The sequence below is a fragment of the Salvia hispanica genome, chromosome 5 (genome assembly GCF_023119035.1).
Source record: "Salvia hispanica cultivar TCC Black 2014 chromosome 5, UniMelb_Shisp_WGS_1.0, whole genome shotgun sequence".
In the NCBI taxonomy this organism is placed as follows: Eukaryota; Viridiplantae; Streptophyta; class Magnoliopsida; order Lamiales; family Lamiaceae; genus Salvia; species Salvia hispanica.
Genome location: NC_062969.1, coordinates 11,520,833 through 11,545,093, shown reverse-complemented (window position 1 = coordinate 11,545,093; position 24,261 = coordinate 11,520,833). Strand labels below are relative to the sequence as shown.

Here is a 24,261-nt window from a genome sequence, read left to right as displayed (position 1 = left end):
GGGAACCGGTTGAACCGGTTTTTTGACATTTTTAGGTTTTTTTCAAAAATTTGTATCCAATGGGATTCGAACCACAGACCTCATGTATATAAGTCCAACTTCATTACCGCTCCACCACTTCAATTGTTGTGGTATAACAATAACTTTAATTATTCTTATAATCAATGAATAAATTTTCATTCATTTTATGATTAACTATTATTTTTATAAATTGATTAATTTATTATAATTAATTGTAAATAAAATATGTTAATTAAATTTGTTATTTAATAAAATTTAATAGTAATTTATTACACTAAGTTTCGATATTGTCATATATATTTAATTAAATTTATTTAACTTTCAATATTGTCATATATTTTTAATAGTAATTTAAACTTTAATAGTAATTTATTACACTAATTTAATAGTAATTTATTTAACTTTCAATATTGTCATATATATTTAATTAAATTTAAGTTTTAATTATACTTATCTTCAATTAAGTTTTATAGTAATATTTTATTTTTCACTAAATTATATAAATATATATATATGAATTTGATCAAAACTACATTTTATTATATAATAAATTTGATATATTTATAAAATATATATTTAATTATATATGCTATAGTAAAACGATCCGACCAGTGGTTGGACCGATCCGACCAGTTGAACCGTGAACCAGTAACTTCACCGGTTCGCTTGCCGATCCGGTTTTTATAGCATTGGTTTGGAGGAGGTTTGGACAACCACCTCTATTCCACGTTGTACGTTGCCAAAACAAAAAAGTCTTTCTCTTTTCGATCTCCGAGTTCAGCTCTAATGTTTGAAAAGTCAATATATTTTGTATGTTCCAAATCCCATTTGAAATGAAATTTGTTTCTTTATACTATTATATGATTATATCCAGTTATCCACCACTGCCTACTACTATGGCGTGTCCATCCACCTAGAATAAGAAAGATAAAGGTGGCGTTCGGTTGTCATGACTAATAATCATGAGACTATCCATCTAAGATTAAGTTGTGGAATTATTTTAGTTGGAGATAGGAGGCTATGACTAATTATCATAAGACTATCCATCTCGGATTAAGTTGAGGGGGTTAATCTTATGAACCAAACATGATACATATTTAATCATGAGATTTAGTCTTGCCAACCGAACACCTTCGCTCGACCTTTATCGATAAACTCATTTATAGAGAAAGAGAGAGCTTAGCAATACGCTACAATTAAGTCATCATTCCCAATTTTTATCAATAAAAAATAGAGAAAAAAGGGAAATAATGCAGATATTATGATACGTATATATTTTGAAAGATTGAGATCAACTAGTCATGCATGATGTATGGAGATTGAATGACTTAAAAGTTAGTAGGTGTTAACATACAATATTAATCTATACTATTATATATAGCAGACTAAAGTCTCATTTTCTTCTATTCCCATCCAATGCCAATTGATCGGATGGAAATCGAACCTCAATGCCGAGATACTCTTCCTTCCTCATCTCCACCTAAATACGTGCTAATATATCTCATATATACACGAGCGAGCGAACCAGGTTTCGGTTCAAAGCTCCATTTTCAGCTGGCTCGAGTGCAGAGAAGCTGTGTCAAACCAGCAAGATAAGGCTGATATTAGTTGCACAGACCATGTATGGAAATATGCATTGGCAAGGAGTGTGGTTTACCTGAATTTGGAGGAGAGTCGTAGCTTAGCAATGAGTTCTCCTGGGTAATGAAGTTAGATGTGTCATCTACTCTGCCAGGGTGAAGTCCATCCAGGAGCCATGGCTGTTGTTGTCTGCTGCTGTTTAGTTGTCCCTCCGGCCAAATGGATGGTGGAAACATGCCTAGGTAGCTGTTATCAATGGAGGATTCGCTCTGCAGGAACAGAGGTTCGAGAGTTTACATCAATATGTATCAAGTATAATGTGGAGCATTTCACCTTTTTCAGCGAGTTGATTATAGACTTACTTCTACGGCTATAAGGGCGTCGAGGTTGAAATCAATTCTTGGATTAACAGCAGCAAGTCTCATGGATAAAAACTGAAGCCAAAGAAGCATTTCCAATCAGCTTACAAAATGAGTACAAGGCAAAAGATAGAAGAGGCGTGGGGACGCCTCAACTCCTTTGTGGTCCAGACATTAGGATATGATAAAATAATGATATACAGTATCTGTTTCTATTATCCGGATCCAGGTTTCAAAATATTGAACATTCAAATCTTTAGGCCACAAGACTTACTCAATAAATCAAATAGGAATTTAATTTTTATCACCATAATAAAACAGGTAGAGGAGGGACAGCTAACCTCCACTTGGCGTTGGAGAGCTTGCACGTGATTTATTATCTCATCGAGCACCATTGCAGTACCTGAAATCTGTAAGGACTAACCAGTTATTTTACTAGGACACATCCCTAATTTTTTCTTCAATGAGTAAAGAAATGTCCAAAAAGAAAAGAGGAGCAGGAAGAGGAACATTCTGTATTGCATTTATCAATTTTGTGGCCGAAGCCTTTCAAACAAACTCTTATCTTCTTTAATACCCTTAGTTTCATTAACTCTTCAGGTGGCAGCTGCAATTTGTTCGTAGAGTATTCTGTTATTGTACCTTTTCTTAAACATAGTACAGTGGAGTGAAGGGACAATAATGGCCAAATGTATGACAAGAAAAGCCATAAACTAACGTAACAGAACAATCCAACCTGACAAGTCAATTTTTTTTAACTAGAATCATTCGCTAGGGTAAATAGTGGAGCCATTATTGCTGGTTTCATGAAAAAAAGGCCAGTACTGGTGAGTGACATAAGGTTTTCCTTTGCCTGATACAAAATGTATTGATCTGATGGTTCATCTGTATCAAATCGCTCTGCATATCCTTATCAAACTTTCACATGTAGACGATGAAAGTTTGTTGCTCATCGAATGTATCATGAACAGAATAATTTATGAATTTTTATTATTAATTTCACGAGAGTGGTATACACAGAGAGAGACCTAAGAAACTGTGTGGGGAAAAACAGCCAAACAGTCAGAGAGAAACACCATTCAGAGTTAGAAGTATCAATATCTAACACCTGGTGAGTCCAGAAGCTTCAGTTTAAAGCAACACCAGCATAATTTTGTTTATCATACGTTATAGGTCCAACTATTGAACGAAAAACTCGGTAGTGATAAGATACCTCAACTGCTCAACTACAAGACTAGAACATCTATGGAACAAATATTTTAAAAAAACCCAAAAGCATATTGGAAATGACTTCCAAGGCCAAACCCAAATCCGATAAAGTGCCAGTTACTATCAATGAAGAAGTGGAAAGAGAGATAATGCAGAAATTTACAAGAGTGCCTTGGAATGGACGGGTAACGAACCAAACAGATGGTAAAAGGCAAAAAAGGTGAAGACGCAGCGTAGGAATTACGAGAGGGACGCTTCAGCAGCGGCCCGCCACTTTTCTTTCCTAACTAAAAAGATGACTGTGGACCCTAAACGTTCTTTTGCAAAACAAAAGGCATATGTAGCTTCCAGGGAATTAGGCAAGCATAGTAAATGAAAGAAGAAGATTATGCAATCCAAACACCTAACTAGCCGTTAATCTCAACATAATTGATTCAATCATCACAATTAGCTGGTGCAGAAGTTGTAGTATTAATGAAACGATAGCGTATTGACAGCTGACCTTGTTACATCCTGGGACCAGGTCCTGTAATAGCTTCATCCTTGCATTGATTTTCTCTCTCCGGGCCTGTTAACAACGACATGTGAGTAGTTGAGGGTTTGAAATGCAATAATTACGGATACTAATCTTGATCAAGGAGATAATTAGTGATTAATCATGAGATTTTAGATAATTACTCGTTCAGCTAAGCTATGGCTGTCAGTGGCCTGGCCACGGCGAGCTCTGACATGAACGTATGGCAGCTGCTCGCCACTCCCATCAGACGCTTCATTTGCTTCCAGTTTTTTGCTCTTTTTGCTTGATTCTTTCACCTGTGTATTCAAAAATCAAAATCAACAAATTTGGGACAATATTCGATTTTCCCCCAAATTTTGGTCTCGAGTTAATCATCTCGTTTATCAATTTACATCACGATAGTTACAAACTCAGATTTGAATCCAATTTGGATTTGCGAATTGATGAGATAGGGGTCTGAAATTACCTTTATCTCCCTCTCCTTTCGCTTGATGGACTTCAAGCTCTGATTCGAAACCGCCGGCGATGAAGACTTCCGGTGATGCTCTGACTCCAACGGCTCCTGCTTCACCGAATCGGTCTTCATTGAGCTCGAAGCCGATAAAATGTTCGTGCTCTCCGGCGGATTATCCGCCGAAGCAAATACAGAAAACATCGAGGCGCGGTCAATTAGGGCAATATTGGAAGGAAAAATTGGCGGCGGCATAGATTTCGCCGGAAAATCCTCCTTCACAAGGAGCTCCACAGCTTGCGGCGGCGGGAGCTCGAGAAGCGCCGTGAAAGATGTTCCGTCCGTCTCCGGCGGAGCGGGGATCAGGCCGTGGATGTCGTCGAACACGAACCCCATCCCTCCTGGTTTCGTTCCGGATATTCCGGATCTAAATTGCGGTTGAACCGCTTCAACATTTGGCTCCATAATTTGAAGAGTTAACAAACGAGGACACAAATACTACTAGCAAATTGTGGTTGGCGATTCACATTGAAGCTCAGCTCCGCCACCAAAATCCGAACTATCCTAAGAATGAGTCAAAAAATTGGAAGGGGATAAAAAAATCCCCAACGGAACTGAACAAACACTCGCTCACTAAGCACAGACGAAGCTGAATTTGGAACACCTAGAACATTTTCCCGACATTTCGCACTAATACGCAAACGGCTACTCCATTGCTAGGTTCAATTATCAGAAGCGAAAAAGGGGGAAATGTGAAGGCGCGTCAATTTGAAATGTACAGCAGCGGAAGGAATTGAGATAGTGATAGCCGCAGGTGAACACTGTTCTCTTCTTCCTTTCTATGACTGTTTAACTTTTTGTTCGCCTTTTCTTGTGAGAAGAGAAAGCTACGCTATCAATGGCGGTCAAAGCGCAATGCTCTTGTTACTTTCTCTCTCTACAGTGCGCGTTGAGTGTAAAATGGATTTGCCTCTATTTTTTTTCCTTTTTTTTCTTCGTTTTCTTTTTTATGAGAAAACCGGAAAATTGTACTGACAAGTGCAAAAGCTACGTTTGGAGTTTGGTCCCTACCTCTCCCCCATATTTCCCTATCAACACCAATAATTCTTTATAATAACCTATTTTATTCTATTTTTTGTATTTATGTCATTTTAATTATTGGTTTAATATCCCTATATCTTTCTCGATTAAAAATTACAAATTAAAAGAAATTACATTAAGAAAATCTCGAATAGAATCGAAGTGAGTATTTAAATAATCCTTTCATCTTACAAAATAGACTAGTTTTACTATTTTGGATTATCCGCTTAAATAATTTCACACCATTAATAATGTGGACTCCACAATCTTAACACACTACTTTCACTATCTTTTCTCTCTCTTAGAGCATCCATAGTGGGACGCCCTATAGCTCGCCCAATGCATCGGGCGCGCCTTACGGCGCCATTGCAGGCCCCCGCCCGAAGCCCTTGCCATCCTCCGCGCCCTAAGCCTAGCTTCTGGCATCGGGCAAGCCTATCGGGTGCCACTGCAGCCCCGCGCCCGTTGCAACGTGGATGGGTAGTTAAAACTATATGGCGGGCTATAGGGCGTCCCGCTGGAGGTGGATGGGTAGGAGGATAAAATGTTGACGTGCCGAAGTATAAAGCGCCCCACTGTTGATGCTCTTACATTTTCTCATATTTCTTTTATTTTACCAATTACTCCCGATTTCTATTTTTTGAGGACGTATGGAGTTTACTAATAAAATTGAAAAAAGGTCCACAAAAGTGAAAAATGAAATTAAAAAAAATGAAAGAGTAAAAAAAAAAATTCATACACTTGCACCTCATTTGTATGACACACGGAGTTCCACTTTACACTAACGCGTGATGTTCGTGTGGTATGCGTGCAAGGATGTGCATTTGGTCCTTAGTTGCTAGTGATCATAGAGGTGTTAATTTCCCACCGATTGCAAAATTCCATGTACGTTAAAATGAGATAGATGTTGAGTTGACAATTTTATTTTAAAAATGGCGTCATCATTTATCAAATTGTTATAACATCGACTGCCCAAGTTTTATCTATATTTTAAAAAAAATACATTTAATCATATATATATTTTTTAATGTATAGGTTATAATTTTCGAATTCACATACATAAAAACGCATTTATTGAGGAAGGCAATGACCCATCACCCATGTCTCCAATTTTTGCTTTATCAATAACTAATGTTGGGGCAAATCATTTTCCTTCGCCCAACGAAATGATCATACAAAATGCAATGCCCAACTATACTTATTTTTGCAGCCTACTATTATTCATCGTCATAAATATATAGATTGGCAATCAAATTATAACCTCTTTAACATGTTAGAAAGACATAATTTCATCTGCATTTATTTCATTTGAGTATAATTTATTTCATCTTTATATCCAAACAATGTTAGAAAAACTTCAAAAAAAAATATACAAATATATATGAAAGAGAACGATCACACCAATCGAATTATATTAGTCCTTATAATTTTTTTCAAACAATTGGACGTTCTAAGTTATTATTATCAACTTTATACCAACTTCCATGTCGATGAGTGAATATTTGAACTTTTACCAATATAATTACAGTAAATAGCTCTAATAAAGTTGACGGTCGAGTGTCAGTTTTAGATTATGAAATGAAGTCACATTTGATATGTATATAAATCATAGGAGAGATAAGTTTATAGCAAGTAAATACGATATTCATCACTTAAATTTTTAAAGGCTAGTTTATTTATAAAATAAATACAGCATAAATATGATTAATTAGTAAATGTAGGTGAAGGCAAGAAAGTGATGCGGTCTATTGCGTGCGAAGTGGTTCAGTATGGGCGATAGGCCCATTGTGTCATCATGTGGGGACAAGTCCACAATTCCTTTGCAATTAATTATACTCCTTGTGGACAAAGCGCGGGTCAAGTTTGATCCGAATTCGAGTTTGACCCGTACAAAGCAAAGGGGAATGACAACGGCGAAGGAGGGATATGTGGCACCTTTGTACGACAACAATGTGTGTGATGATGGTGGTGAAGAGGAGGATGACAAGGGTTCCGGAGGAGGCGTAAGTATATGGAGAAAGGTTGCGCAACCTTTGTATGGCAGTGGGTGAGGATACTGATCGAGTTGGAAAGGAAGAGCCGAAGGAGGACTTTAAGGGTACCGGAGGAGTTGGAAGGCCATAAGCGGTGTGAACGAGAATGAGATGCGTGCACCACGAGGATGCACACATAGAAGTGTTTGTCAATTGATAAATTTGCAAACAATAAATTAAAATTTTGTACGCGATTAAACACATTTGTAAATTACAGTATTACCTAATTATTTATGGATATTGATCTTAAAAATCATTAACTTTGGATCGATGCTAGTATTTTCCCATAGTTTTGAAAGTAGTCCAAGAAATCATAAATTAACTTTGCCATCTTAAGTAAGATGGAGTAGTAAGTACCATTTTGATGAATTTCTATTTTAGTAGTAGTATACTTATAAATTGAAGTATAACAACATCGACCGCCATTCAATGATAGTGGGTAACCCGTCATTTTCTTTGCATTTACTATACGAAATATTATAAATTTAGAATTTCACAAATATTAAGAAAAAGGTCATAAGAGTAGTATACCTTATGAGATTTCTTCATGATTTACTTCTACATGCAAAAGGTCATGTTAGATTTAATAAATATTTAAAATTAATAACTAATAACTATATAAATAATCTGCGTTATAGATGTAACACAAAATTAATTACTCCCTCCGTCCCGCTTTAACAGTCCCATTGACTTTTCTGCACTCGTTTTGTAAAAATGATAATAAATAGTTAAAGTGGAGAAATAATAAAAGTAAAAAAGAGAATAATATAGAGAAGAGTCTTATCTACATTATTCTCTTTTTTACTTTATTATTTCTCCACTTTAACTATTTATTATCATTTTTACAAAACAAGTGCAGAAAAGTCAATGGGACTGCTAAAGCGGGACGGAGGGAGTATTAAAATTAATTTATTAAGAAATTCATTATTAAAATTCATTATTAAAATTCATTATTAAAATAAAAATATTTTATATCTATTTTATTCTTTTTTTCATTAATAAATAAAATAATAGTATTGCATAAAATTAGATACCGTCCAAATAATGAATTACTCCTAGTATTCTTTGAAATAGAGAGAGTATATACGAGAGTCTACCATCTATATAGAGTACTCCTAGTATTTTTTCTTTACTAACTCTCTCTCTGACATCAATAATTTTTTTATATACCATTTTTACTCTAATAAATAAAAAAGTTGTTGAAAATTATTAACTTAATAGTATATTATACAAAATACTTATTTTATTGTGTGTGCAATTAGTAAAACAGATTAATAGAAATAAATAACTCTAATAGTTATTCTAAAACAGTAGTAGTAAGTAGTAACTGTGATTGTGAAGATGGTCAAAATTGTCGGCACACTACTTAGATCATCACTACATAGAGGAGCTCTCTACGTTCTAGCACTGCTTTTCCCAATTAAGCATTAATTTCTCTAATTAAATTCCTGATCATAACTTCGTAAACATTTAATAATTCTCGAAACAACATTGTCATACACTTTTTTTTCTTACTTTTTGTACATTTTGTCAGAAATAATGCTGCACTATAACTCCCCAGCCAGCGTGAGGAGTCTTATTTTGCTATTTTAATCTGACCATAAATAACGCTCCGTTTCAGTTTAAGAGTTACATTTTGCCATTTAAGTTCGTCCCAGTTTAAGATTCACATTTAGATATTATTATATTTGAACATAAAATTTATCCCCATTATTCATCAAATTTATACTCAAATATCATTATTTACATAAAAATAAAATAAAACAAAATTCTAAACATACAAAAAGTTAAAAGGATCCCACTTTCCACTACTTCACTTCAATTATTACATACTCCAACAATTTATTAAAAGTCGTGCCATAATTAAATCTTACTCTTAGATTGGAACAGAGGGAGTAGTTCATAATTACTATTCTCACATTCCACTAATTTATTCAAAGCATAAGTGAGACTCATATTTTACCAACTCTCTTCAATCCACTTTTTTTAGGGCTGACAAATCGTGCGGATTGGGTCGTTATCAGGTCAACCTGATAACGACCCAATCCAATAAGGCCAAACCCGAACCCAACCTGTTAAGGAAACCCCAAACCCGAACACGAACCCAACCCGCCACCTTCAAACCCGGACACGACCCGAACACGATAACGACACGAACCACTTTGGGTTGACCCGACACAATATCGACCTGAACATGATACCGACACAAACCACTTTGGGTTGACCCGACACAATAACAACACGACAACAACCTAAGCACGATAACAACACGATTACAAATTGCTTCAAAAGAGCGAAAATACTAATAATTAAATTAAACTTATTAAATCAAAATAAAAAGAATATAATAATAATAATAAATTATATTATAAAATTATTTGTTGATTAGTTTTGCTACTACATAATACCTGAATTAACATTTTGTATCTATAAGTATAAACTTATTTTTCATAAATTTATTCAAATTATCCTTTTATTCTAAACACTAATTGATTTAGTACTATTTTTCATTTGGATCTCTCACGGTCATTGTATTTTATTTCATTTCTTTTGACTACTTTAATTTTTGTAATTTGAAATATAATTTGAAGCTTGTAATTTCAAATATTTTCTATATATTATAACACATGGAGAAATATGCAAAGTAGGGTCATTACATGGTCATTTAATATTATTATCCAAAATTACATGAATGAAGACATAATTATATATTTTGAATATATTAACCAATACACTTGAAGTGTCACACGCCTAGGTGGACGTTGAGAGCAACAATCTTCTATCGTCGAACTAGCTCTTATGTATCATTTGATGCATTATAAAATATAGCAGATTATTAATCATAAATTAATTTTATAATATGGGTCTAAAATTTGTTGTGGTTTATCATACTATTTAAATATATCAATTTATATAGCAAGTCATATAATTAAAGGATATGTTACAATTTACATGTTGTGTTCCACATGTTGTTATCATCATATTATCTCTATTATGATATTATTACACACTATGGAAATAATTATAAAAGTAATATTAAAATAATACAGTAAATGAAATATTGAAAATATTGTGATTTATCATATAGTATTACTAATAATTTTTCATGATCTTATCAATTTATGTAGCAAGTGCTATACATTTGAATGTTGTATTATTATTATATGTGTTGAGTCCAACAATGTCTCATCATTGAATGACCCATATTATATTGTTAATAATTTTAGATAGAATAATCAACCAATATGTATAATATTATTTTCAAAATTAAAAGTTAGAAATTAATGAAAAAATATCAATGGTTTCAAAAATAATATGAGAGAATTTCCAAACAAAAGAGTGTTTTCCTAATTTATACTTTGTAAAAAAAAAGCAATTTATTTATCTTTATATCATTGTGATAGTTTAAATAAAATGACTAAAAAATTATTCCATCATTATTCCATTACAACTATGGATGGTTATTCTCTCTAAAATTTTTCTTTTAATAAGGGTCTGGTACATATCTGTACTACAATACAAATGAAAAATGAAAAATTATAAATAAAGTTAAATTAGTCACAAAAATATGTAATTAATGATGCTATCTAATCAAAATAAATTAATATTATCCTTTTTAAAATTTGAACGGCATTTTGTGTATGCAATTTTTGTAAATTATCTTTACTCAAAATAAAAATACTAGTATTAATTTTTAACGGGTTACCCAACCCGACCCGCATCCAACCCGCATCCGACCCGATTTTTTCGTGTTCTTAGTGGGTCGACCCAATAATAACCCGCATCCAATAAGACTTGATCCAAACCCAATATTTTCGTGCGGATTCGTGTCGGATTATCGTGTCGTGTCAAAAATTGTCAGCCCTACTTTTTTTCACATTTATCAAAATTCATGCCGAAAAGAAATATGACTCTACTTCACGGAAGGAGGGAGTGCAAAATAAATAAAGCCTTTTTATTTCTTAATATTAAATAGAGTACAAAACAAATAAAGAGTATGTTATGTTATCATAATATATCGGTTATTATTAATTTAACAATTTTTATGGGCTTATATATCGGGTTGAATCCTTTATTTATTCAATAAAATTTTAAAAAGTTAATAAATAATTTTATTACCAAAATGGAATATCTTGTATTGAAGTACTAATAAAATAGGGATATCAGTCAAGAAGAGGAAGTTTTCTGACGAAAATAATTAATAATCTACAATAATAATTATCTTAAACTTTGATAGGAAAATAGCTATGATAACCCTACCTTAATCTACCATAAGACGTGTCAATTATATTAATCGAAATAAACTTTATTAGAACAATAATAACACTATTATCAAAACAACATAATTTAGGCTTGGCATCTACTTAGATAATTGGAAGACCTAGCTAGGTATTAAATTTAATTTCAGATTCTAATTATGGTGTAATAATAATGCACCGTTGATCACATAATTGCTAGCTAAAAATAAACGATTTTATTACACTATGCTACTGTATTTGTAGTCTATATTTAAAAACTTACACTGACAAAAAATAAAAATACGATACTAAACTTTTTTATGTAAAGGAGAATATAAAGTAGTACTAGTACTATAATAAATGAAAAAATCGCATGGAATATAAACTACTCCATATAAGATGTCAGATTGTTTAAAATGTTGGTTGTTACCGCAGCATTTGTTGACACATCTTCCCCAAATTAAATACTCCTACTATATAAATCAATAAACAAACCGTCGACATTGTTGACCCATTTTTTATAAATTTAAAATTAATTTGGTAGGAGAGTGATGAATTGCTAACTCATTATTTAATTGTTAATTACAACTAATTTAAGGTCATATCATTTTAAAAAACGTGTGGTCTATAATTTGCCACGTGTAATTTTCGTTTTTAATAATTAAATCGAATTTTTTTTAAAAAAAACGCTAAATTAGGATTTTGAATGAAAATGTCAATATAGTGTTTCGAAAATATCAACACAATGCTTTGAGAATGTCAACACAAATTTAGGATTGACATTGTATATGCTTTATATTGACATATTATCTTAGCTATATTGACATTAGCCTGTGTACGAAAAATACAAAAATTCTAGATTTTTTTTTTCAAATTTTGACGTCGGAACATATGCATGTAGTATATCGTTGGAATCCTTATAAAATTATCTTTAATTTGATATATGTTATATGAATTTAAAGTTTTGGGATTTCTTTTAAAAGTTAGTTATAACTAACTTGACATTAATACCCCTATTGATATTTTTTGGAATTAATCCTATGGCCTTATTGACGTTTTTTGTTGATAGTATTGATATTTCGTGGTTGATGATCTATGCCTTTAATTTGAATATCTAATGATTATTATTGAGTTATAGTTAGCAATCAAGCATTGAGTTAGCAATATAACACTCCCCTAATTTGATAAATTGTGTTAAATAAAAAGCAATAATGTTATTTTCCAATAAATTAGTATACATTTATTATTTTCCATGAAAAATAAATAGAGTAGTTAAAATATTATCGATAATTCATAATGATAAAAAAGTTCAACCATATAACCTATTGTTTTAGGATAATGTAACTTCTTTACAAGTACTTCTATTAATTTACAACATATTTTAACATCTAGATGTCTTTTTTTTATTAATGCCTTTTTCATTTCATGGACCACTAAATAATCGGCCTTCATTTTTTTACTATGAAATTAGAAGAAAACATCATAATCCTAAAATTTAAGTGGGGCTCCAGCCGCCCTACGCTCACGTGATTATTGTTCCCTCGGCCCAATTTATTTGGGCTTTTTTCTTTTAGGGCCCACTTTCTAAATTATTATTTAATCAATGTACATACCTCCATCCATTTTATAAAAATAGACACTTTCAAAATATAAGGAATTTTAACAGTACACAATAAGGTAAGAAAGGATAAAAAAATTTGATTGAAGGAAGAATAAAATTCATCTCATTAGAGATTTTTTTGAAACATAATTAACTATTTTAAGGGATCTATAAAAATGACAAAAATGTTCTATTTTTATTAGACGAAGAGAAATAGAGAATATATAACTATTTAAGTAGTACAAAACTATGAATGCCAATGTGAAAGAACTATTTTGAGATTTTTTCATTTGCATGTGCAAATGATGAGATTTTGACAATTATTTGAATAGTTGCATCATTTGTCGAATACGTTGCGATGCGTATGATATTACAATTTTTTTTTTTATGTTTGTCGATGTGATATTACAAATTATTTAAGATGAAGATATTTTAATATATTCTTTGATTTTCTAACATGCGAACCCGTGATGTAATAATTACTTTTACCCCAGAAGACATTTTGATAGAAAGAACAATAATATTCTTGATATAAATATAGGAAGTTGATTAATAAAAGAAACGTTTGATTATATAAAAAATACACATTGGTATTTGTTTAATGAATCATTCTCAAGAAAATTATACTCGTATGTTTCTTTTTGGTAAATAAAAATGGTCAAGTCTGAAAGAGAGGCGAGCCAGAAACTGCAGAACACGATACAGAGATCAAAGAGAAATAAAAACGGACAACTATGTAGCTAGAACAAAACCAAGGAAGACAGCTCAACAACAACCTACAAAAGCGAACACACAATCAATAAAGTACAAAAACATATAACTCACTCGAAAATAAAGCTGCCAAACCTGAAAACCATTCTCTAGTTATTTCGAACTATAGGTTTTATCATTTTTCTTTCGGGTAATGATAAACAACCAAATTTTGTACAACCAAAATAAGGTAATATTAATATTTGATGTATTAATTATATATTAAAATCATAAATATGGTAAGTGGATAAGTTAAAAAGACTTATTAGCATTTAACCTCATTTTTATTTTTATATTTGAATTTTCTTTCTATTATTTTTAAATTTTGAAATAAAGTATGCACTAAATAAAATTAATGGTTCCAAAAAATTAAAAAAAATATACATAAATCATAAATATACGACCATAATATTTTACACTTTTCATGTACTATATATGCATCCATATATTTTAATAAAATGCATAAATAAACTTATTTTTATATAAATAAACTAGTTTTTGATTGTATAAAATTTGGTCACATAAATTTGTTGTTTTCTATTTTATCTGTATTAAAATATTTACTGTTCACTGTCACGCCTTACGTCTATTATTAACGAATGGAGTATATAAAAAAGATATTTGTGGTGATATGTCTCCACCCTTTATCGAGCTGTCAGGACCCTATAAGTGTAGAGTTTGAGATGAATAACAAGTTTACAACACCATGGAAGTTGATGAGCCATGTCCCACACATCCAATACTAAGACAGCTTCAATCTAGTTTTTGCCTCCGATAATGACCCAACACTAAGCCACGGAGTTAATACACCAAACTTGGGCCCCACCTCACTTGTGGGGTCCAATTTTATAACGAGATTTATATGCTCTCGTAAATATTTCATTCGTATTACAATTTACAAAAGATATCCCACTTTTTAATATGCCTAAACAAAGAGTAAATAATCATCTATGCATTCAGTTACATTACTATAGTTAATTTTCTCTTTCTTCACTAATACATTTGTTGAACTTTTATCTATCTACTTAATGTACGAAATAAAAGATTAAAAAATCTCCTGTCATCCTCCAACCTTGACAACCTCTCCAGGACTAAGGGACTACTATGCTAGGCGCAGGGTTGTTAATACACCAAGTCGCCTGCGAGCTATTTTAGGCTTAAGTCGGAAAAGGTTCATTCGAACTTGTACAACTTGCTAGCTAAACGAACAAAGCTTGAACTACTCCCTCCGTCCCAACTAAGATGACACATTTTTTAGCCGGCACGAGATTTTAGGAGTTACTCCCTCCGTCCCAAGGAAGATGACCCCTTTCTTGGGCGGCACGGGATTTTATGCAAATTTATTTTGTGTGTTGAGAGGAGAGAGTAAAGTAAGAGAGAGGGAATAAAGTAGAGATAAAGGTATTTCCATTTTAAGTAATGAGTCATCTTAGTTGAGACAAACTAAAAAGGAAAGTGGGTCATCTTCAATGGGACGGAGGGAGTATTAGTTAATGTATTTAATAAGAGAGAGAAAAGATGGATGTAATTATTATACTAATAAAGAGAGAAAAAAAGATGAATATTTAAAAAGAAGTAAGAAAAAATGGTTGAGTGTATTAATTATAGAGAGAAAGTTATCAAAAAAGGAAATGTGTCATCTTAATTGAGACAAATTTAAAAGGAAAACGTGTCATTTTAAGTGGGACGAAGGAAATAGTAGTATTCGGCATGTCAGCTCTTGAAGAAGCTAAGCTCCTCAAGTGATTTGACTTAATAGTAGTATGAAATTATTAGCCAACTACAATTATATTTTTCTACAATTACGAATAATTGTATTATATATCCGACTAATTTATTCATCTTAAACAATGAATATGTTGTATCATTGTGGATAAATAACTTAATAACATAATACTCCTATATTTTAACAAGAAAATCATCTTAATTTAAAACATATCTCTAAATTCCAAAAGTGCTTTTCGACTTAATTATGCTCGTGAGTCTTGACTCTTGACATACCCAATATTATACTATAAGCCAAGTTAGAACATAATAGTATTCGACTCACCGTATATTTTAGCACACAATCAAACATGAATACACTTTGAAGGAAGGAATTATAGTTGTAGGTCACTCTCAATTTTAAGACAATGAAAATAACAATGTTTGATATGTTCAAAGTTAATAAAGTATTTAGGTGATAAGATAAAATTGAATATTTTGATGCGAGACAAGTTATAGGGGTATCGGGCCCAATGCCCCATTGGTCCTTTCATTCAATTATATTAATAAATTGATTTAACAGTGATGTGAAATTTCATGTCTTCTGCCCAATCAGTTGTGCCCCCCAAATTATCTGTCATTACACAGCCTGGAATACAATGCGCCCCATTTAACATCGTTGTATGTGTGTTTCGCCTGTCCGTTAAATTAGTCCCGCTTAAAGCGAAAACGTTTACTTTTCAGCACAAGATGTTTCGTGAATTGAAGATAATAATGAAGAAACACGATGAAGCATAGATTATTCATGAGAGTATTTTCAATTTATGAATCATATCCCTTTAAGTGAGACGTTCCCAAAAAATATACTCTCTCTGTTCCATAGTAATAGAGGTAAAACTTTTTGACACGGAGATTAAGAAAAATTGTGTTAGGTGAGTTAAGTAAATAGAGAATAAAGTGGAAAATAAAAAAGGTAGAGAGATGAAGATAGAAAAAAGTAAGAGAGAGTAAAGTAGGTGTGGAAAAATGTGTTGACTTTTACTAAAAAGGGAAATGACTCTATTACTATGGTACGGACGAAAATAGAAAAACGCCCCTATTACTATGGAACGGAGGGAGTAGTCATCTTCAGTGGAACAAATGAAATATAATGCCACCTCCATCCACAAAAAATAGATAAAATTATAGATGGCACCAGTTATAATGCATAATTGATAAAGTAAGAAAGAGTTGAAAAAAAAAAGTGGTAGAAGTAATATTAGTGAATAGTGATGTCCATATTAATAGTGTTAGTAGTGTTTAAAATTTTATGTTTAAAATTAGTCTAATTTTGGTGAACAACCTAAAATAGTAAAACTAGTACTCCCTCAAATCTATGAAAATAGTCTTATTTTTTGCAATTTTGGAATGTCTACAAAAAATAGTCTTATTTCTAAATAAAGTAAAATGTCTCTCACGTTTTACTTACTTTTTCTCCTCATCTCTCTTACTTTACCTAGTTTTTTCTCGTTCTCTCTTACTTTATTTATTTCTTATTAAAACCCGTGCTATCCATAGACGAGATATTTTTTTTTGGACAATGAGAGTATAATACTTGTAGAGGGTAGTAGTAGTTGAAGATTGAACAATTTGGTTGGACTGCTATCTAGTTTATCACTTATTACTACTCCTTTGCCATTAGGAGTCCCATTTCTTGGCGGCACGAGTTTTAAGACATATTAAAAAAAGTAAGTGGAAAAAAATTAGTGGAATATAGGTCCCACTTGTATATTTTAGTTTTAAATGAAATGTGAGTGGAATAAGTTAATAGAATGTGGGACCTTAATACCATATATGCTAAAAGTGAATCGGACTCCTATTTGTGGACGGAGGGAGTAATATCTAGTGTATTGTCTACATCTTTTTGAAGGCATTAGCTTTTTGTGCGAACGAATCAACAACATAAAGGTTAGTAAAGATACAAGTGCAATTTCCAATATTGAGAGATCTTTCTTCATTCCATTTAATATCTCGAATGCTACACCTAGTGAAATACCTTCCCCAACGTCGGACTTACACCAAAGTCAAAATGAACAAATCCTTAAAACAAAATACTAGTAGTACAAATTAGCCATCCTATTCAACAATTATAATCAAGGTACATTATGCAGACAAACACCAAAAAAAGAAAAATTCAATCAAATTACAATGCATGTGAAGAAAGAAGGCTCAAATGATCACAACTTAAAAACATATGTCATGACCAACAAATTTACTAGCCATTGAGCAGATCAGACATCAGCTCTTGTCCTAATCTATGGGTAGAGAGAGAGAGAGAGAGAGAGAGGCTAACCATGTTATATTAAATTGAGAGACTCGGTTGCAAATGGCGTTGTCTCACTCTCGACCAAGGCACACCATCATCATCAGGAAGAAGCCACACGCTGGCTTACACAAGTTCAATATATGGTCGACCAAGCCACAATATCCTCATCGTCAGCAAATACAGCGCTTACAACCGACAATGCAAGCCTGTATATTACCATTCAACCATCATAAATCAAGAATTATTGAGCTGGATAAGAACGGCCTCTACTATTTTAAGAAAACCAGAAGTTTTAAGTAAATAAAACATAATTAAAGAACAAAACCATTTGACCATGTAGAAGATGCAAAACCTAGAAAATATGCAATTTTTTTATTACATCAACTTCGAAAATCTAATTCTTTGTCATTGGAGTGGAGGAAAAGAAAATGTCCCCATAGCAATAGTTCTACATCCAAACAACACACATTTGATGAGAATGACCACTAAAAAAATTATGCATTCATTCACCAGAAACAGAGAATTTGGAGGGTAAGTATTTTAGCTAACCTTGTAATGACTAGACCAAAGAAGATGACGTAAAACCCCAGCTTTATAAGACGAGCCTTTTTCTCAGTACTGACTACTTTGAAGACTTCAGTGACATCGACAAGATGTTTGTTTGATAGATACCTGAAATTTAAATTCGAGAGACATTAGACAGAAACAGGACGAGCAATCTGGTGAAAATGTAATGATGTTGCGGATGCACAAATTTAACCAAGCATGTTCACACGATGACACGTGATGATCCTAGCCAGGCTCAGTCTCTCCTGGCCTAATCCGTTTCCAAGGGCAGGATAGGGCATGGCTAGATATTACAGTTCAGATAAGAAATATAGATGCAAAAAATAAGCATTTTGCTTGGTCCATATATAAATAGTAGCCAAAGTTTAAAAACATATAAATCCTAGCGAAAATATATAATTTCTTACCAAAATGCCCATAGTAATTAAAAATATGAAAGTAATTTAAGTTGAAGGCTCATGCGAAATTGTTCAATTCGCATGATTGCGTGAACCTCTAATTTTCCCATGAACATAGTTTTTTTACAATTCATTAAAGGTAACGTAGTCGATTTACATAAAAAAGTGGCTATAATTTGTATAAACATTTTTAACTTTGGCAACTATTTATGTCGACCAAACAAAATGGCTATTTTTCAACATTGCCACTAAGGAAACATATGTGACATTGATATAACTCTAAACCATGTAATGCATAATGATACAATTTTTATAAATACGATGTATTAATGAAAATAAATAATGATAACATAATAGGAGTAGTATCATATACTAATAAAAGTTCGCACAAAAGGTATAGCAAATATGGTTGCAAAACATGTTTGAAGCATATATTTGCAATATGAATTTAGATATAAATGGTGTATTGAATATAAATAGTTATAATTGTATGAGTAAATTACACTATCTGCTGTGTAAAATAATTGTGCGGTGAAAACTTACTGCTTGAGATTATAGTATGCAGTGGGAAGCGAGAGCAGGAACATGATCCAATGCCCCGTCATGAGAAAGAGAATGCACAGTGCGCCATGCAACAAATACTCGGGCACAATCACATAGTTGATACGAGACGATAATTCGTAGGGATTCAAAAAGTCTGCCTCCAAATCCGAGAACCCTAAGAACTACAGAAAACAAACGAGCTTTTGAGATCCATGTAGATGTTGGGTCGTGGCTGAGATACTTATACGAACAAATGTGAGGATTAAATGCTGGTATTAGATTAAGAAATAGGTAGACAGACGAGAGTGAAACGTTAGGACACAGGCAAGAAACATCTATACCAAGCAAAGAGCTTAGGCGCTTAAACAAACTTGTAATATACGATCAAGAAATCGCATAACATCATAGACTGCGAGATAAGTTATGAACTAAAACAAGAGGATGATGCATGAAGTCGAGGCAGGTAAGCAAAGAGGAGTTGGCTGTAAAAAAAAACGATTCATTGCAGAAACCAACAAAGAACATTGAAACAGTTAGTGTTTGACGTTCCTAGATTTGAAGCCAAGTTCTCTATCCGCATAGAAACTTATGCATCCACAAATGCAGCCGACATGCAAAATTTAAAACAATCTTTAAAGTAGACATGGAAACTGTCTACAAATTCACAGAAGGAACAAATTTTTAACTTATACTCTGAAAATTCTGGCCAAATACAGACAACTATGAAGGAAAAATAAATCCTCAGCCAATTCATCAAATCAACCATTGGTCATATTCTCTAATTTGCTACAATTAGTGTATGAACCTAACTAACACAGAAAGTGGCCCTATGGAGTTTGGTTGCTATACTTCATAAGGACCAAGGAGCAATGCTCAATGCAGAAACTTTGATCCAAACTACACTAATATTCTTGTCATAACGAAGCTTTCAAACACCTATTTTCAGTCATAAACACTGGCCAAGATTTTCTCTTTTACAGAGCCATTAACTTTTCGAATAAGGAAGACACAAGAAATTAAAAAAAGAGAGAGAGATGGATTCTAATTAGCATATAAGCAAGAACCCTAGAAATAATTAACACCTTTATTCTCACAGCAATTAAACATATACTTAAATCAAGTGGGCTTTTCATATCTAGAGACATCATGATTTTTCTACCTCATAGCTATCAAAAATTGCAGTGTTCTAACTAGCTCACAAATTTAATTAACCAAGCTGCAAATTTAATCCAAACTTCACATAAAAAGAAATTGCACAAGACAAGAAATACATACACTAGACTAACCCAAAATTTTTCTCATTGACATAGCAATTAGCTTTTCAACTGGAATATAAACAAAACAAAATCTTTATGCTAATAGTAACTAAACAGAAGCTCAAATGTGCAATCTGAACACAAAATTTGTCTCTAATCCTCACAGCTACAAAAAGATTTCAATTTTTTTTTACTTGGAACTGAGTATTATCACAAAAACCAAAAGGGGCGATGATAAATCGCAATTAAGGAACTGTAAAATTGGGGGAAAAGGACAGAAAATACCTCGTAAAAATTTAATCCCAATAGAGTTAGGTTCATGCATGAGAAAATTAACCAGAGAAATGGTAACCAATCCATGATTTTGCAAGGAATTAACACTGAAATTTACTGCCCCCGTTGCAAGTTCTTTCTTGGATCCTATTTCCCTGACGAGCGATTGAGGGTTAAGAAGAAGAAAAAATGATGATTGTCTCACACTAATTCTACTCTGAGAACGTGGGTTTACTTTTTGAATATACTCCATATGATTAAGCCAAATTCGTAGTATAATTTTTGTTATTCGCTATTTTATAAAATCGTTCCCTTTAAAAAAAGTGAAATGCGTATATTTTTACACAAAACATAATTTTTAGGAACAACTAAAAAGAGGAAAATACTAGTCCTCCCTCCGTTTCTTAATAGTCGAGTCATTTTACCATTTCAGAAAGTTTCTTCATAGGTGAGTCGTTTCCTTATATGGTAGTAACTTTTTTCTCTCTCTTACTTTACTCTCTCTTACTTTATTCTTTTTACTTTATTCACTTTATATTTTATTCTCTCTGCCTTTTCCTTTCTCCTACTTTTTTATCTATTTATTTAACACACCCAGCATTTATTTCTAAAACTCCGTGCCGAAAAGTTCTGCCTCAAATGAGGGAGTACTAATTTATTAGCCGTAAAAATTAGTTAGGCTATTTTTATTGCGACCGGTCCAAACAAAATACGACGTCGTTTACGGAGCTTCAAAGCTTGAGAAACCGAAGTTTGCTTGAAGCTTCTATTTTCATTTCAACAACAATTCAGAAAGATTCAATGGTAATTCTTTACTTACATGGCTATTTTATTCTTTACTTTTATTCTGTAGTTGCTTCATTTTAGCTAATGCTTCCAGCTGAGTTTTATTCTTACTTTTCTGCTTCAAATTGATGTCTTTTATTCGTATATTCAGCTAATTTTGTTTTTTATATTTGCACAATAGAAACCTTGGAAGTCATGTAGGTAATTCTATTCAATTCAGTTTATTTTGATTTATTTGTGGCATGCTTAATTTGATCAATGTTTTTTATGCCTGAGAATTAATTTTCTATCTCTATAATTAATGTGTTCTTCCATCTGTTTCTGTCTGCGACCTTGTGTTGTGTGTGAAAGTTTATAAGTTTTGGCTTTTTACATAAATCTGGTAAAAGCATCCTCTTTGTTTCTCTGTTTTTGGTATTCAATTTTGATCAATTTAGGGCTGCATCTGTGATTCTGTATGGTTCTATTAATATATATATAATCTGACTATGGCGATACGAATTTAAGCCCTAAATTTTAGTGTTTTCGAATGGTTTGTTTGTGTAAATGGAGATTTGATTATAGATTTTATGTACTATTAGTGGTGTTTGATCTTTTTCACTTGCATTATTGCTCTAAATCAAGATGGCTGTTTTCACTCCCATCACAACATGCACCAAGAGCATTGTATGCTTAGTTGGGAACGTGCAAAGACACACGATTGTCCGTGTTTCTGATGCGTTCCAGCACCCGTCGTGCTGTTGCTCCACCCTCAGCAAACACGCGGGACTAAATCATTTAACCAGCAATACAAAGTCTAGTAGCTCTTTAGGATGTCATTCACTGACATTTAAAGGCCCTGTTGGTCGTCGGGATACCCGTGTCAACATTTCAGCTGGTTACGGGGATTTGAATTTGAGGCTTTTGATGCTCAAACGAGGCCAGGGCTCAAGTGTTAAATGTAAAGTAGGGCCTTTTTCTTTGAGGCAACGCAGTGTGTCAGCCGGCCTTTTTATTGGACTAATGGTCTGTTTTTCGACTGCTCAACCTTCATATGCTGAGTCACATGAGGGGAATGAGATGAGGCGAGATTCTTGTGCCGGGGATTCAAATAGCAAGAACGTCCTGGCAGACTACACTGTGATTGGTTAGTAGCATCATGTCATTTTCTTTTAATTAGATGTTATTTACAGAACTCCTCGACTGCACAGGTATACCTGGAGACGGGAGATGCTTGTTCCGTTCTGTTGCTCATGGAGCTTGTATCCGACTGGGAAATCCAGCACCAAACGAGAACGCGCAAAGAGAACTAGCTGATGAGTTAAGGGCTCGAGTAAGTTGCATCTTTGGCTTTAACTTGAGTTTAAACTGTGAGGGTATTCATACATATGTAAAATACAGAATCGACATGTGCCGAATTAGCTTTTGGCATAAGATGTGTATAACAATAGGCTGATATTGATGTTGCATTTTGTACTTGTACATTACATTAAGACTTCAACGAAATTTGAGGGGATCGAACTAAACATTTCAAATCCTTCCCGATTTCTTCATAATTTTCAAGATTAGTCCCTTCACAACGAATCTACATGGTTTGTTAGGTGGCGGATGAGTTTATCAAGAGAAGAGAAGAAACAGAATGGTTAGTCTTCCCTCTTTTATCGTCTATGAATAATGTAATGATGCCAAGACGATGTCATGAACAACAACTATCAGATAAACAACAACTTGAGTTTTTAAACGTGCTCTTTTTTCGTCCATCAATATTCTTATTTTGCTCTACTTTTTCCTTTCTTTTAGATCCTGCATTTTAATAGTATATTGTTTGCTACAACCTTTCAGGTTCATAGAAGGTGATTTTGATAAATACGTTTCACAAATAAGGAAGCCTCATTCTTGGGGAGGCGAACCTGAATTATTAATGGCATCTCATGTCCTACAGTAAGTGTACCTCTCGAGCAATTAGCAGCGTTTATTTTATGCATTCACGCAAGTATAAATTTGCCCTTCCCTGGTGGGGTGGTTTCATCTTGAGCCGTTTCTGTTGATAAAAAATGCTCAATAAATCGAATGTTGTGTTAGTCGAGATGTAAATGTGATATGAGAACTAATGGACACGTAAATCCCAGGATGCCAATCACTGTATACATGCGCGATGAAGATTCTGGCGGCTTGATATCTATAGCCGAGTATGGGCAAGAATATGGAAAAGATGATCCCATTAGAGTTCTTTACCATGGATATGGTCACTATGATGCTCTGCACCTTCCTGCTAAGAGAGGGGCAAGGCCTCGACTCTGAGACTCTTGCTCGAACGTGGTAGATGGCCTTTTTTTGACCGGAACTTATTAAGGGTTGATGCCTCTATAACGTCTTGGCTCATATATGAGTTTCATGTACACTAACATTACTTATCTTTAGGGATAATGGCCTCAAATTTGACAAAATTACTTAAAAAAATAAATATTCTTTACTATTAGTCTATTACTGAACCTTCAGTTTCATTTGTTTTTTTAATAAGTTGGATTCCAGCCCAATTTAATTTGAATTAGTTTAAAGACTGCAGTATCAGCATTAAATTTGGCCAGTATTCAGTCTTTAAAGAAACTGT

General features: G+C 33.0%; 3 protein-coding genes across 3 annotated transcripts; 1 reads left to right on the top strand and 2 right to left on the bottom strand.

The window, feature by feature from the left end:
* Positions 1-1,306: 1,306 nt before the first annotated feature.
* LOC125191036 (transcription factor bHLH48-like) lies at positions 1,307-5,140 on the bottom strand. Its single transcript, XM_048088500.1, has 7 exons — positions 4,154-5,140; positions 3,849-3,983; positions 3,673-3,738; positions 2,303-2,371; positions 1,965-2,036; positions 1,679-1,871; positions 1,307-1,595 (listed from the first exon to the last, which is right to left on the bottom strand). The coding sequence occupies exons 1-7, from the start codon at positions 4,601-4,603 to the stop codon at positions 1,558-1,560; spliced, it is 1,023 nt and encodes a 340-aa protein (XP_047944457.1). The 5' UTR covers positions 4,604-5,140; the 3' UTR covers positions 1,307-1,557.
* Positions 5,141-17,623: 12,483 nt separating this feature from the next.
* LOC125187456 (protein cornichon homolog 1-like) lies at positions 17,624-21,138 on the bottom strand. Its single transcript, XM_048084052.1, has 4 exons — positions 20,898-21,138; positions 19,357-19,538; positions 18,398-18,520; positions 17,624-18,054 (listed from the first exon to the last, which is right to left on the bottom strand). Exons 1-4 carry the CDS (start codon positions 20,970-20,972, stop codon positions 17,982-17,984), a joined length of 453 nt encoding a protein of 150 aa, XP_047940009.1. The 5' UTR covers positions 20,973-21,138; the 3' UTR covers positions 17,624-17,981.
* A 442-nt stretch (positions 21,139-21,580) lies between these two features.
* Positions 21,581-24,129, top strand: LOC125188401 (OVARIAN TUMOR DOMAIN-containing deubiquitinating enzyme 4). Its single transcript, XM_048085219.1, has 6 exons — positions 21,581-21,689; positions 22,296-22,797; positions 22,862-22,983; positions 23,252-23,292; positions 23,493-23,591; positions 23,780-24,129. The coding sequence occupies exons 1-6, from the start codon at positions 21,687-21,689 to the stop codon at positions 23,949-23,951; spliced, it is 939 nt and encodes a 312-aa protein (XP_047941176.1). The 5' UTR covers positions 21,581-21,686; the 3' UTR covers positions 23,952-24,129.
* The last annotated feature ends 132 nt before the right edge of the window (positions 24,130-24,261 follow it).

Bases quoted from the DNA above. Each gene is read 5' to 3' on its own strand.
- LOC125191036 (XM_048088500.1), bottom strand. From the start codon at position 4,603: ATGGAGCCAAATGTTGAAGCGGTTCAACCGCAATTTAGATCCGGAATA. The intron at 3,984-4,153 runs GTAATTTCAGAC...TTGAATACACAG, and splicing joins GAAAGGAGAGGGAGATAAAG to GTGAAAGAATCAAGCAAAAA. The intron at 3,739-3,848 runs GTAATTATCTAA...CGTTGTTAACAG, and splicing joins GCCATAGCTTAGCTGAACGA to GCCCGGAGAGAGAAAATCAA.
- LOC125187456 (XM_048084052.1), bottom strand. From the start codon at position 20,972: ATGGATTGGTTACCATTTCTCTGGTTAATTTTCTCATGCATGAACCTA. The intron at 19,539-20,897 runs GTATTTTCTGTC...TGTTTTCTGTAG, and splicing joins TGGGATTAAATTTTTACGAG to TTCTTAGGGTTCTCGGATTT. The intron at 18,055-18,397 runs GTTAGCTAAAAT...GGTAATATACAG, and splicing joins TTTGGTCTAGTCATTACAAG to GCTTGCATTGTCGGTTGTAA.
- LOC125188401 (XM_048085219.1), top strand. The intron at 22,984-23,251 runs GTAAGTTGCATC...ATGGTTTGTTAG, and splicing joins CTGATGAGTTAAGGGCTCGA to GTGGCGGATGAGTTTATCAA. The intron at 23,293-23,492 runs GTTAGTCTTCCC...ACAACCTTTCAG, and splicing joins AGAAGAGAAGAAACAGAATG to GTTCATAGAAGGTGATTTTG.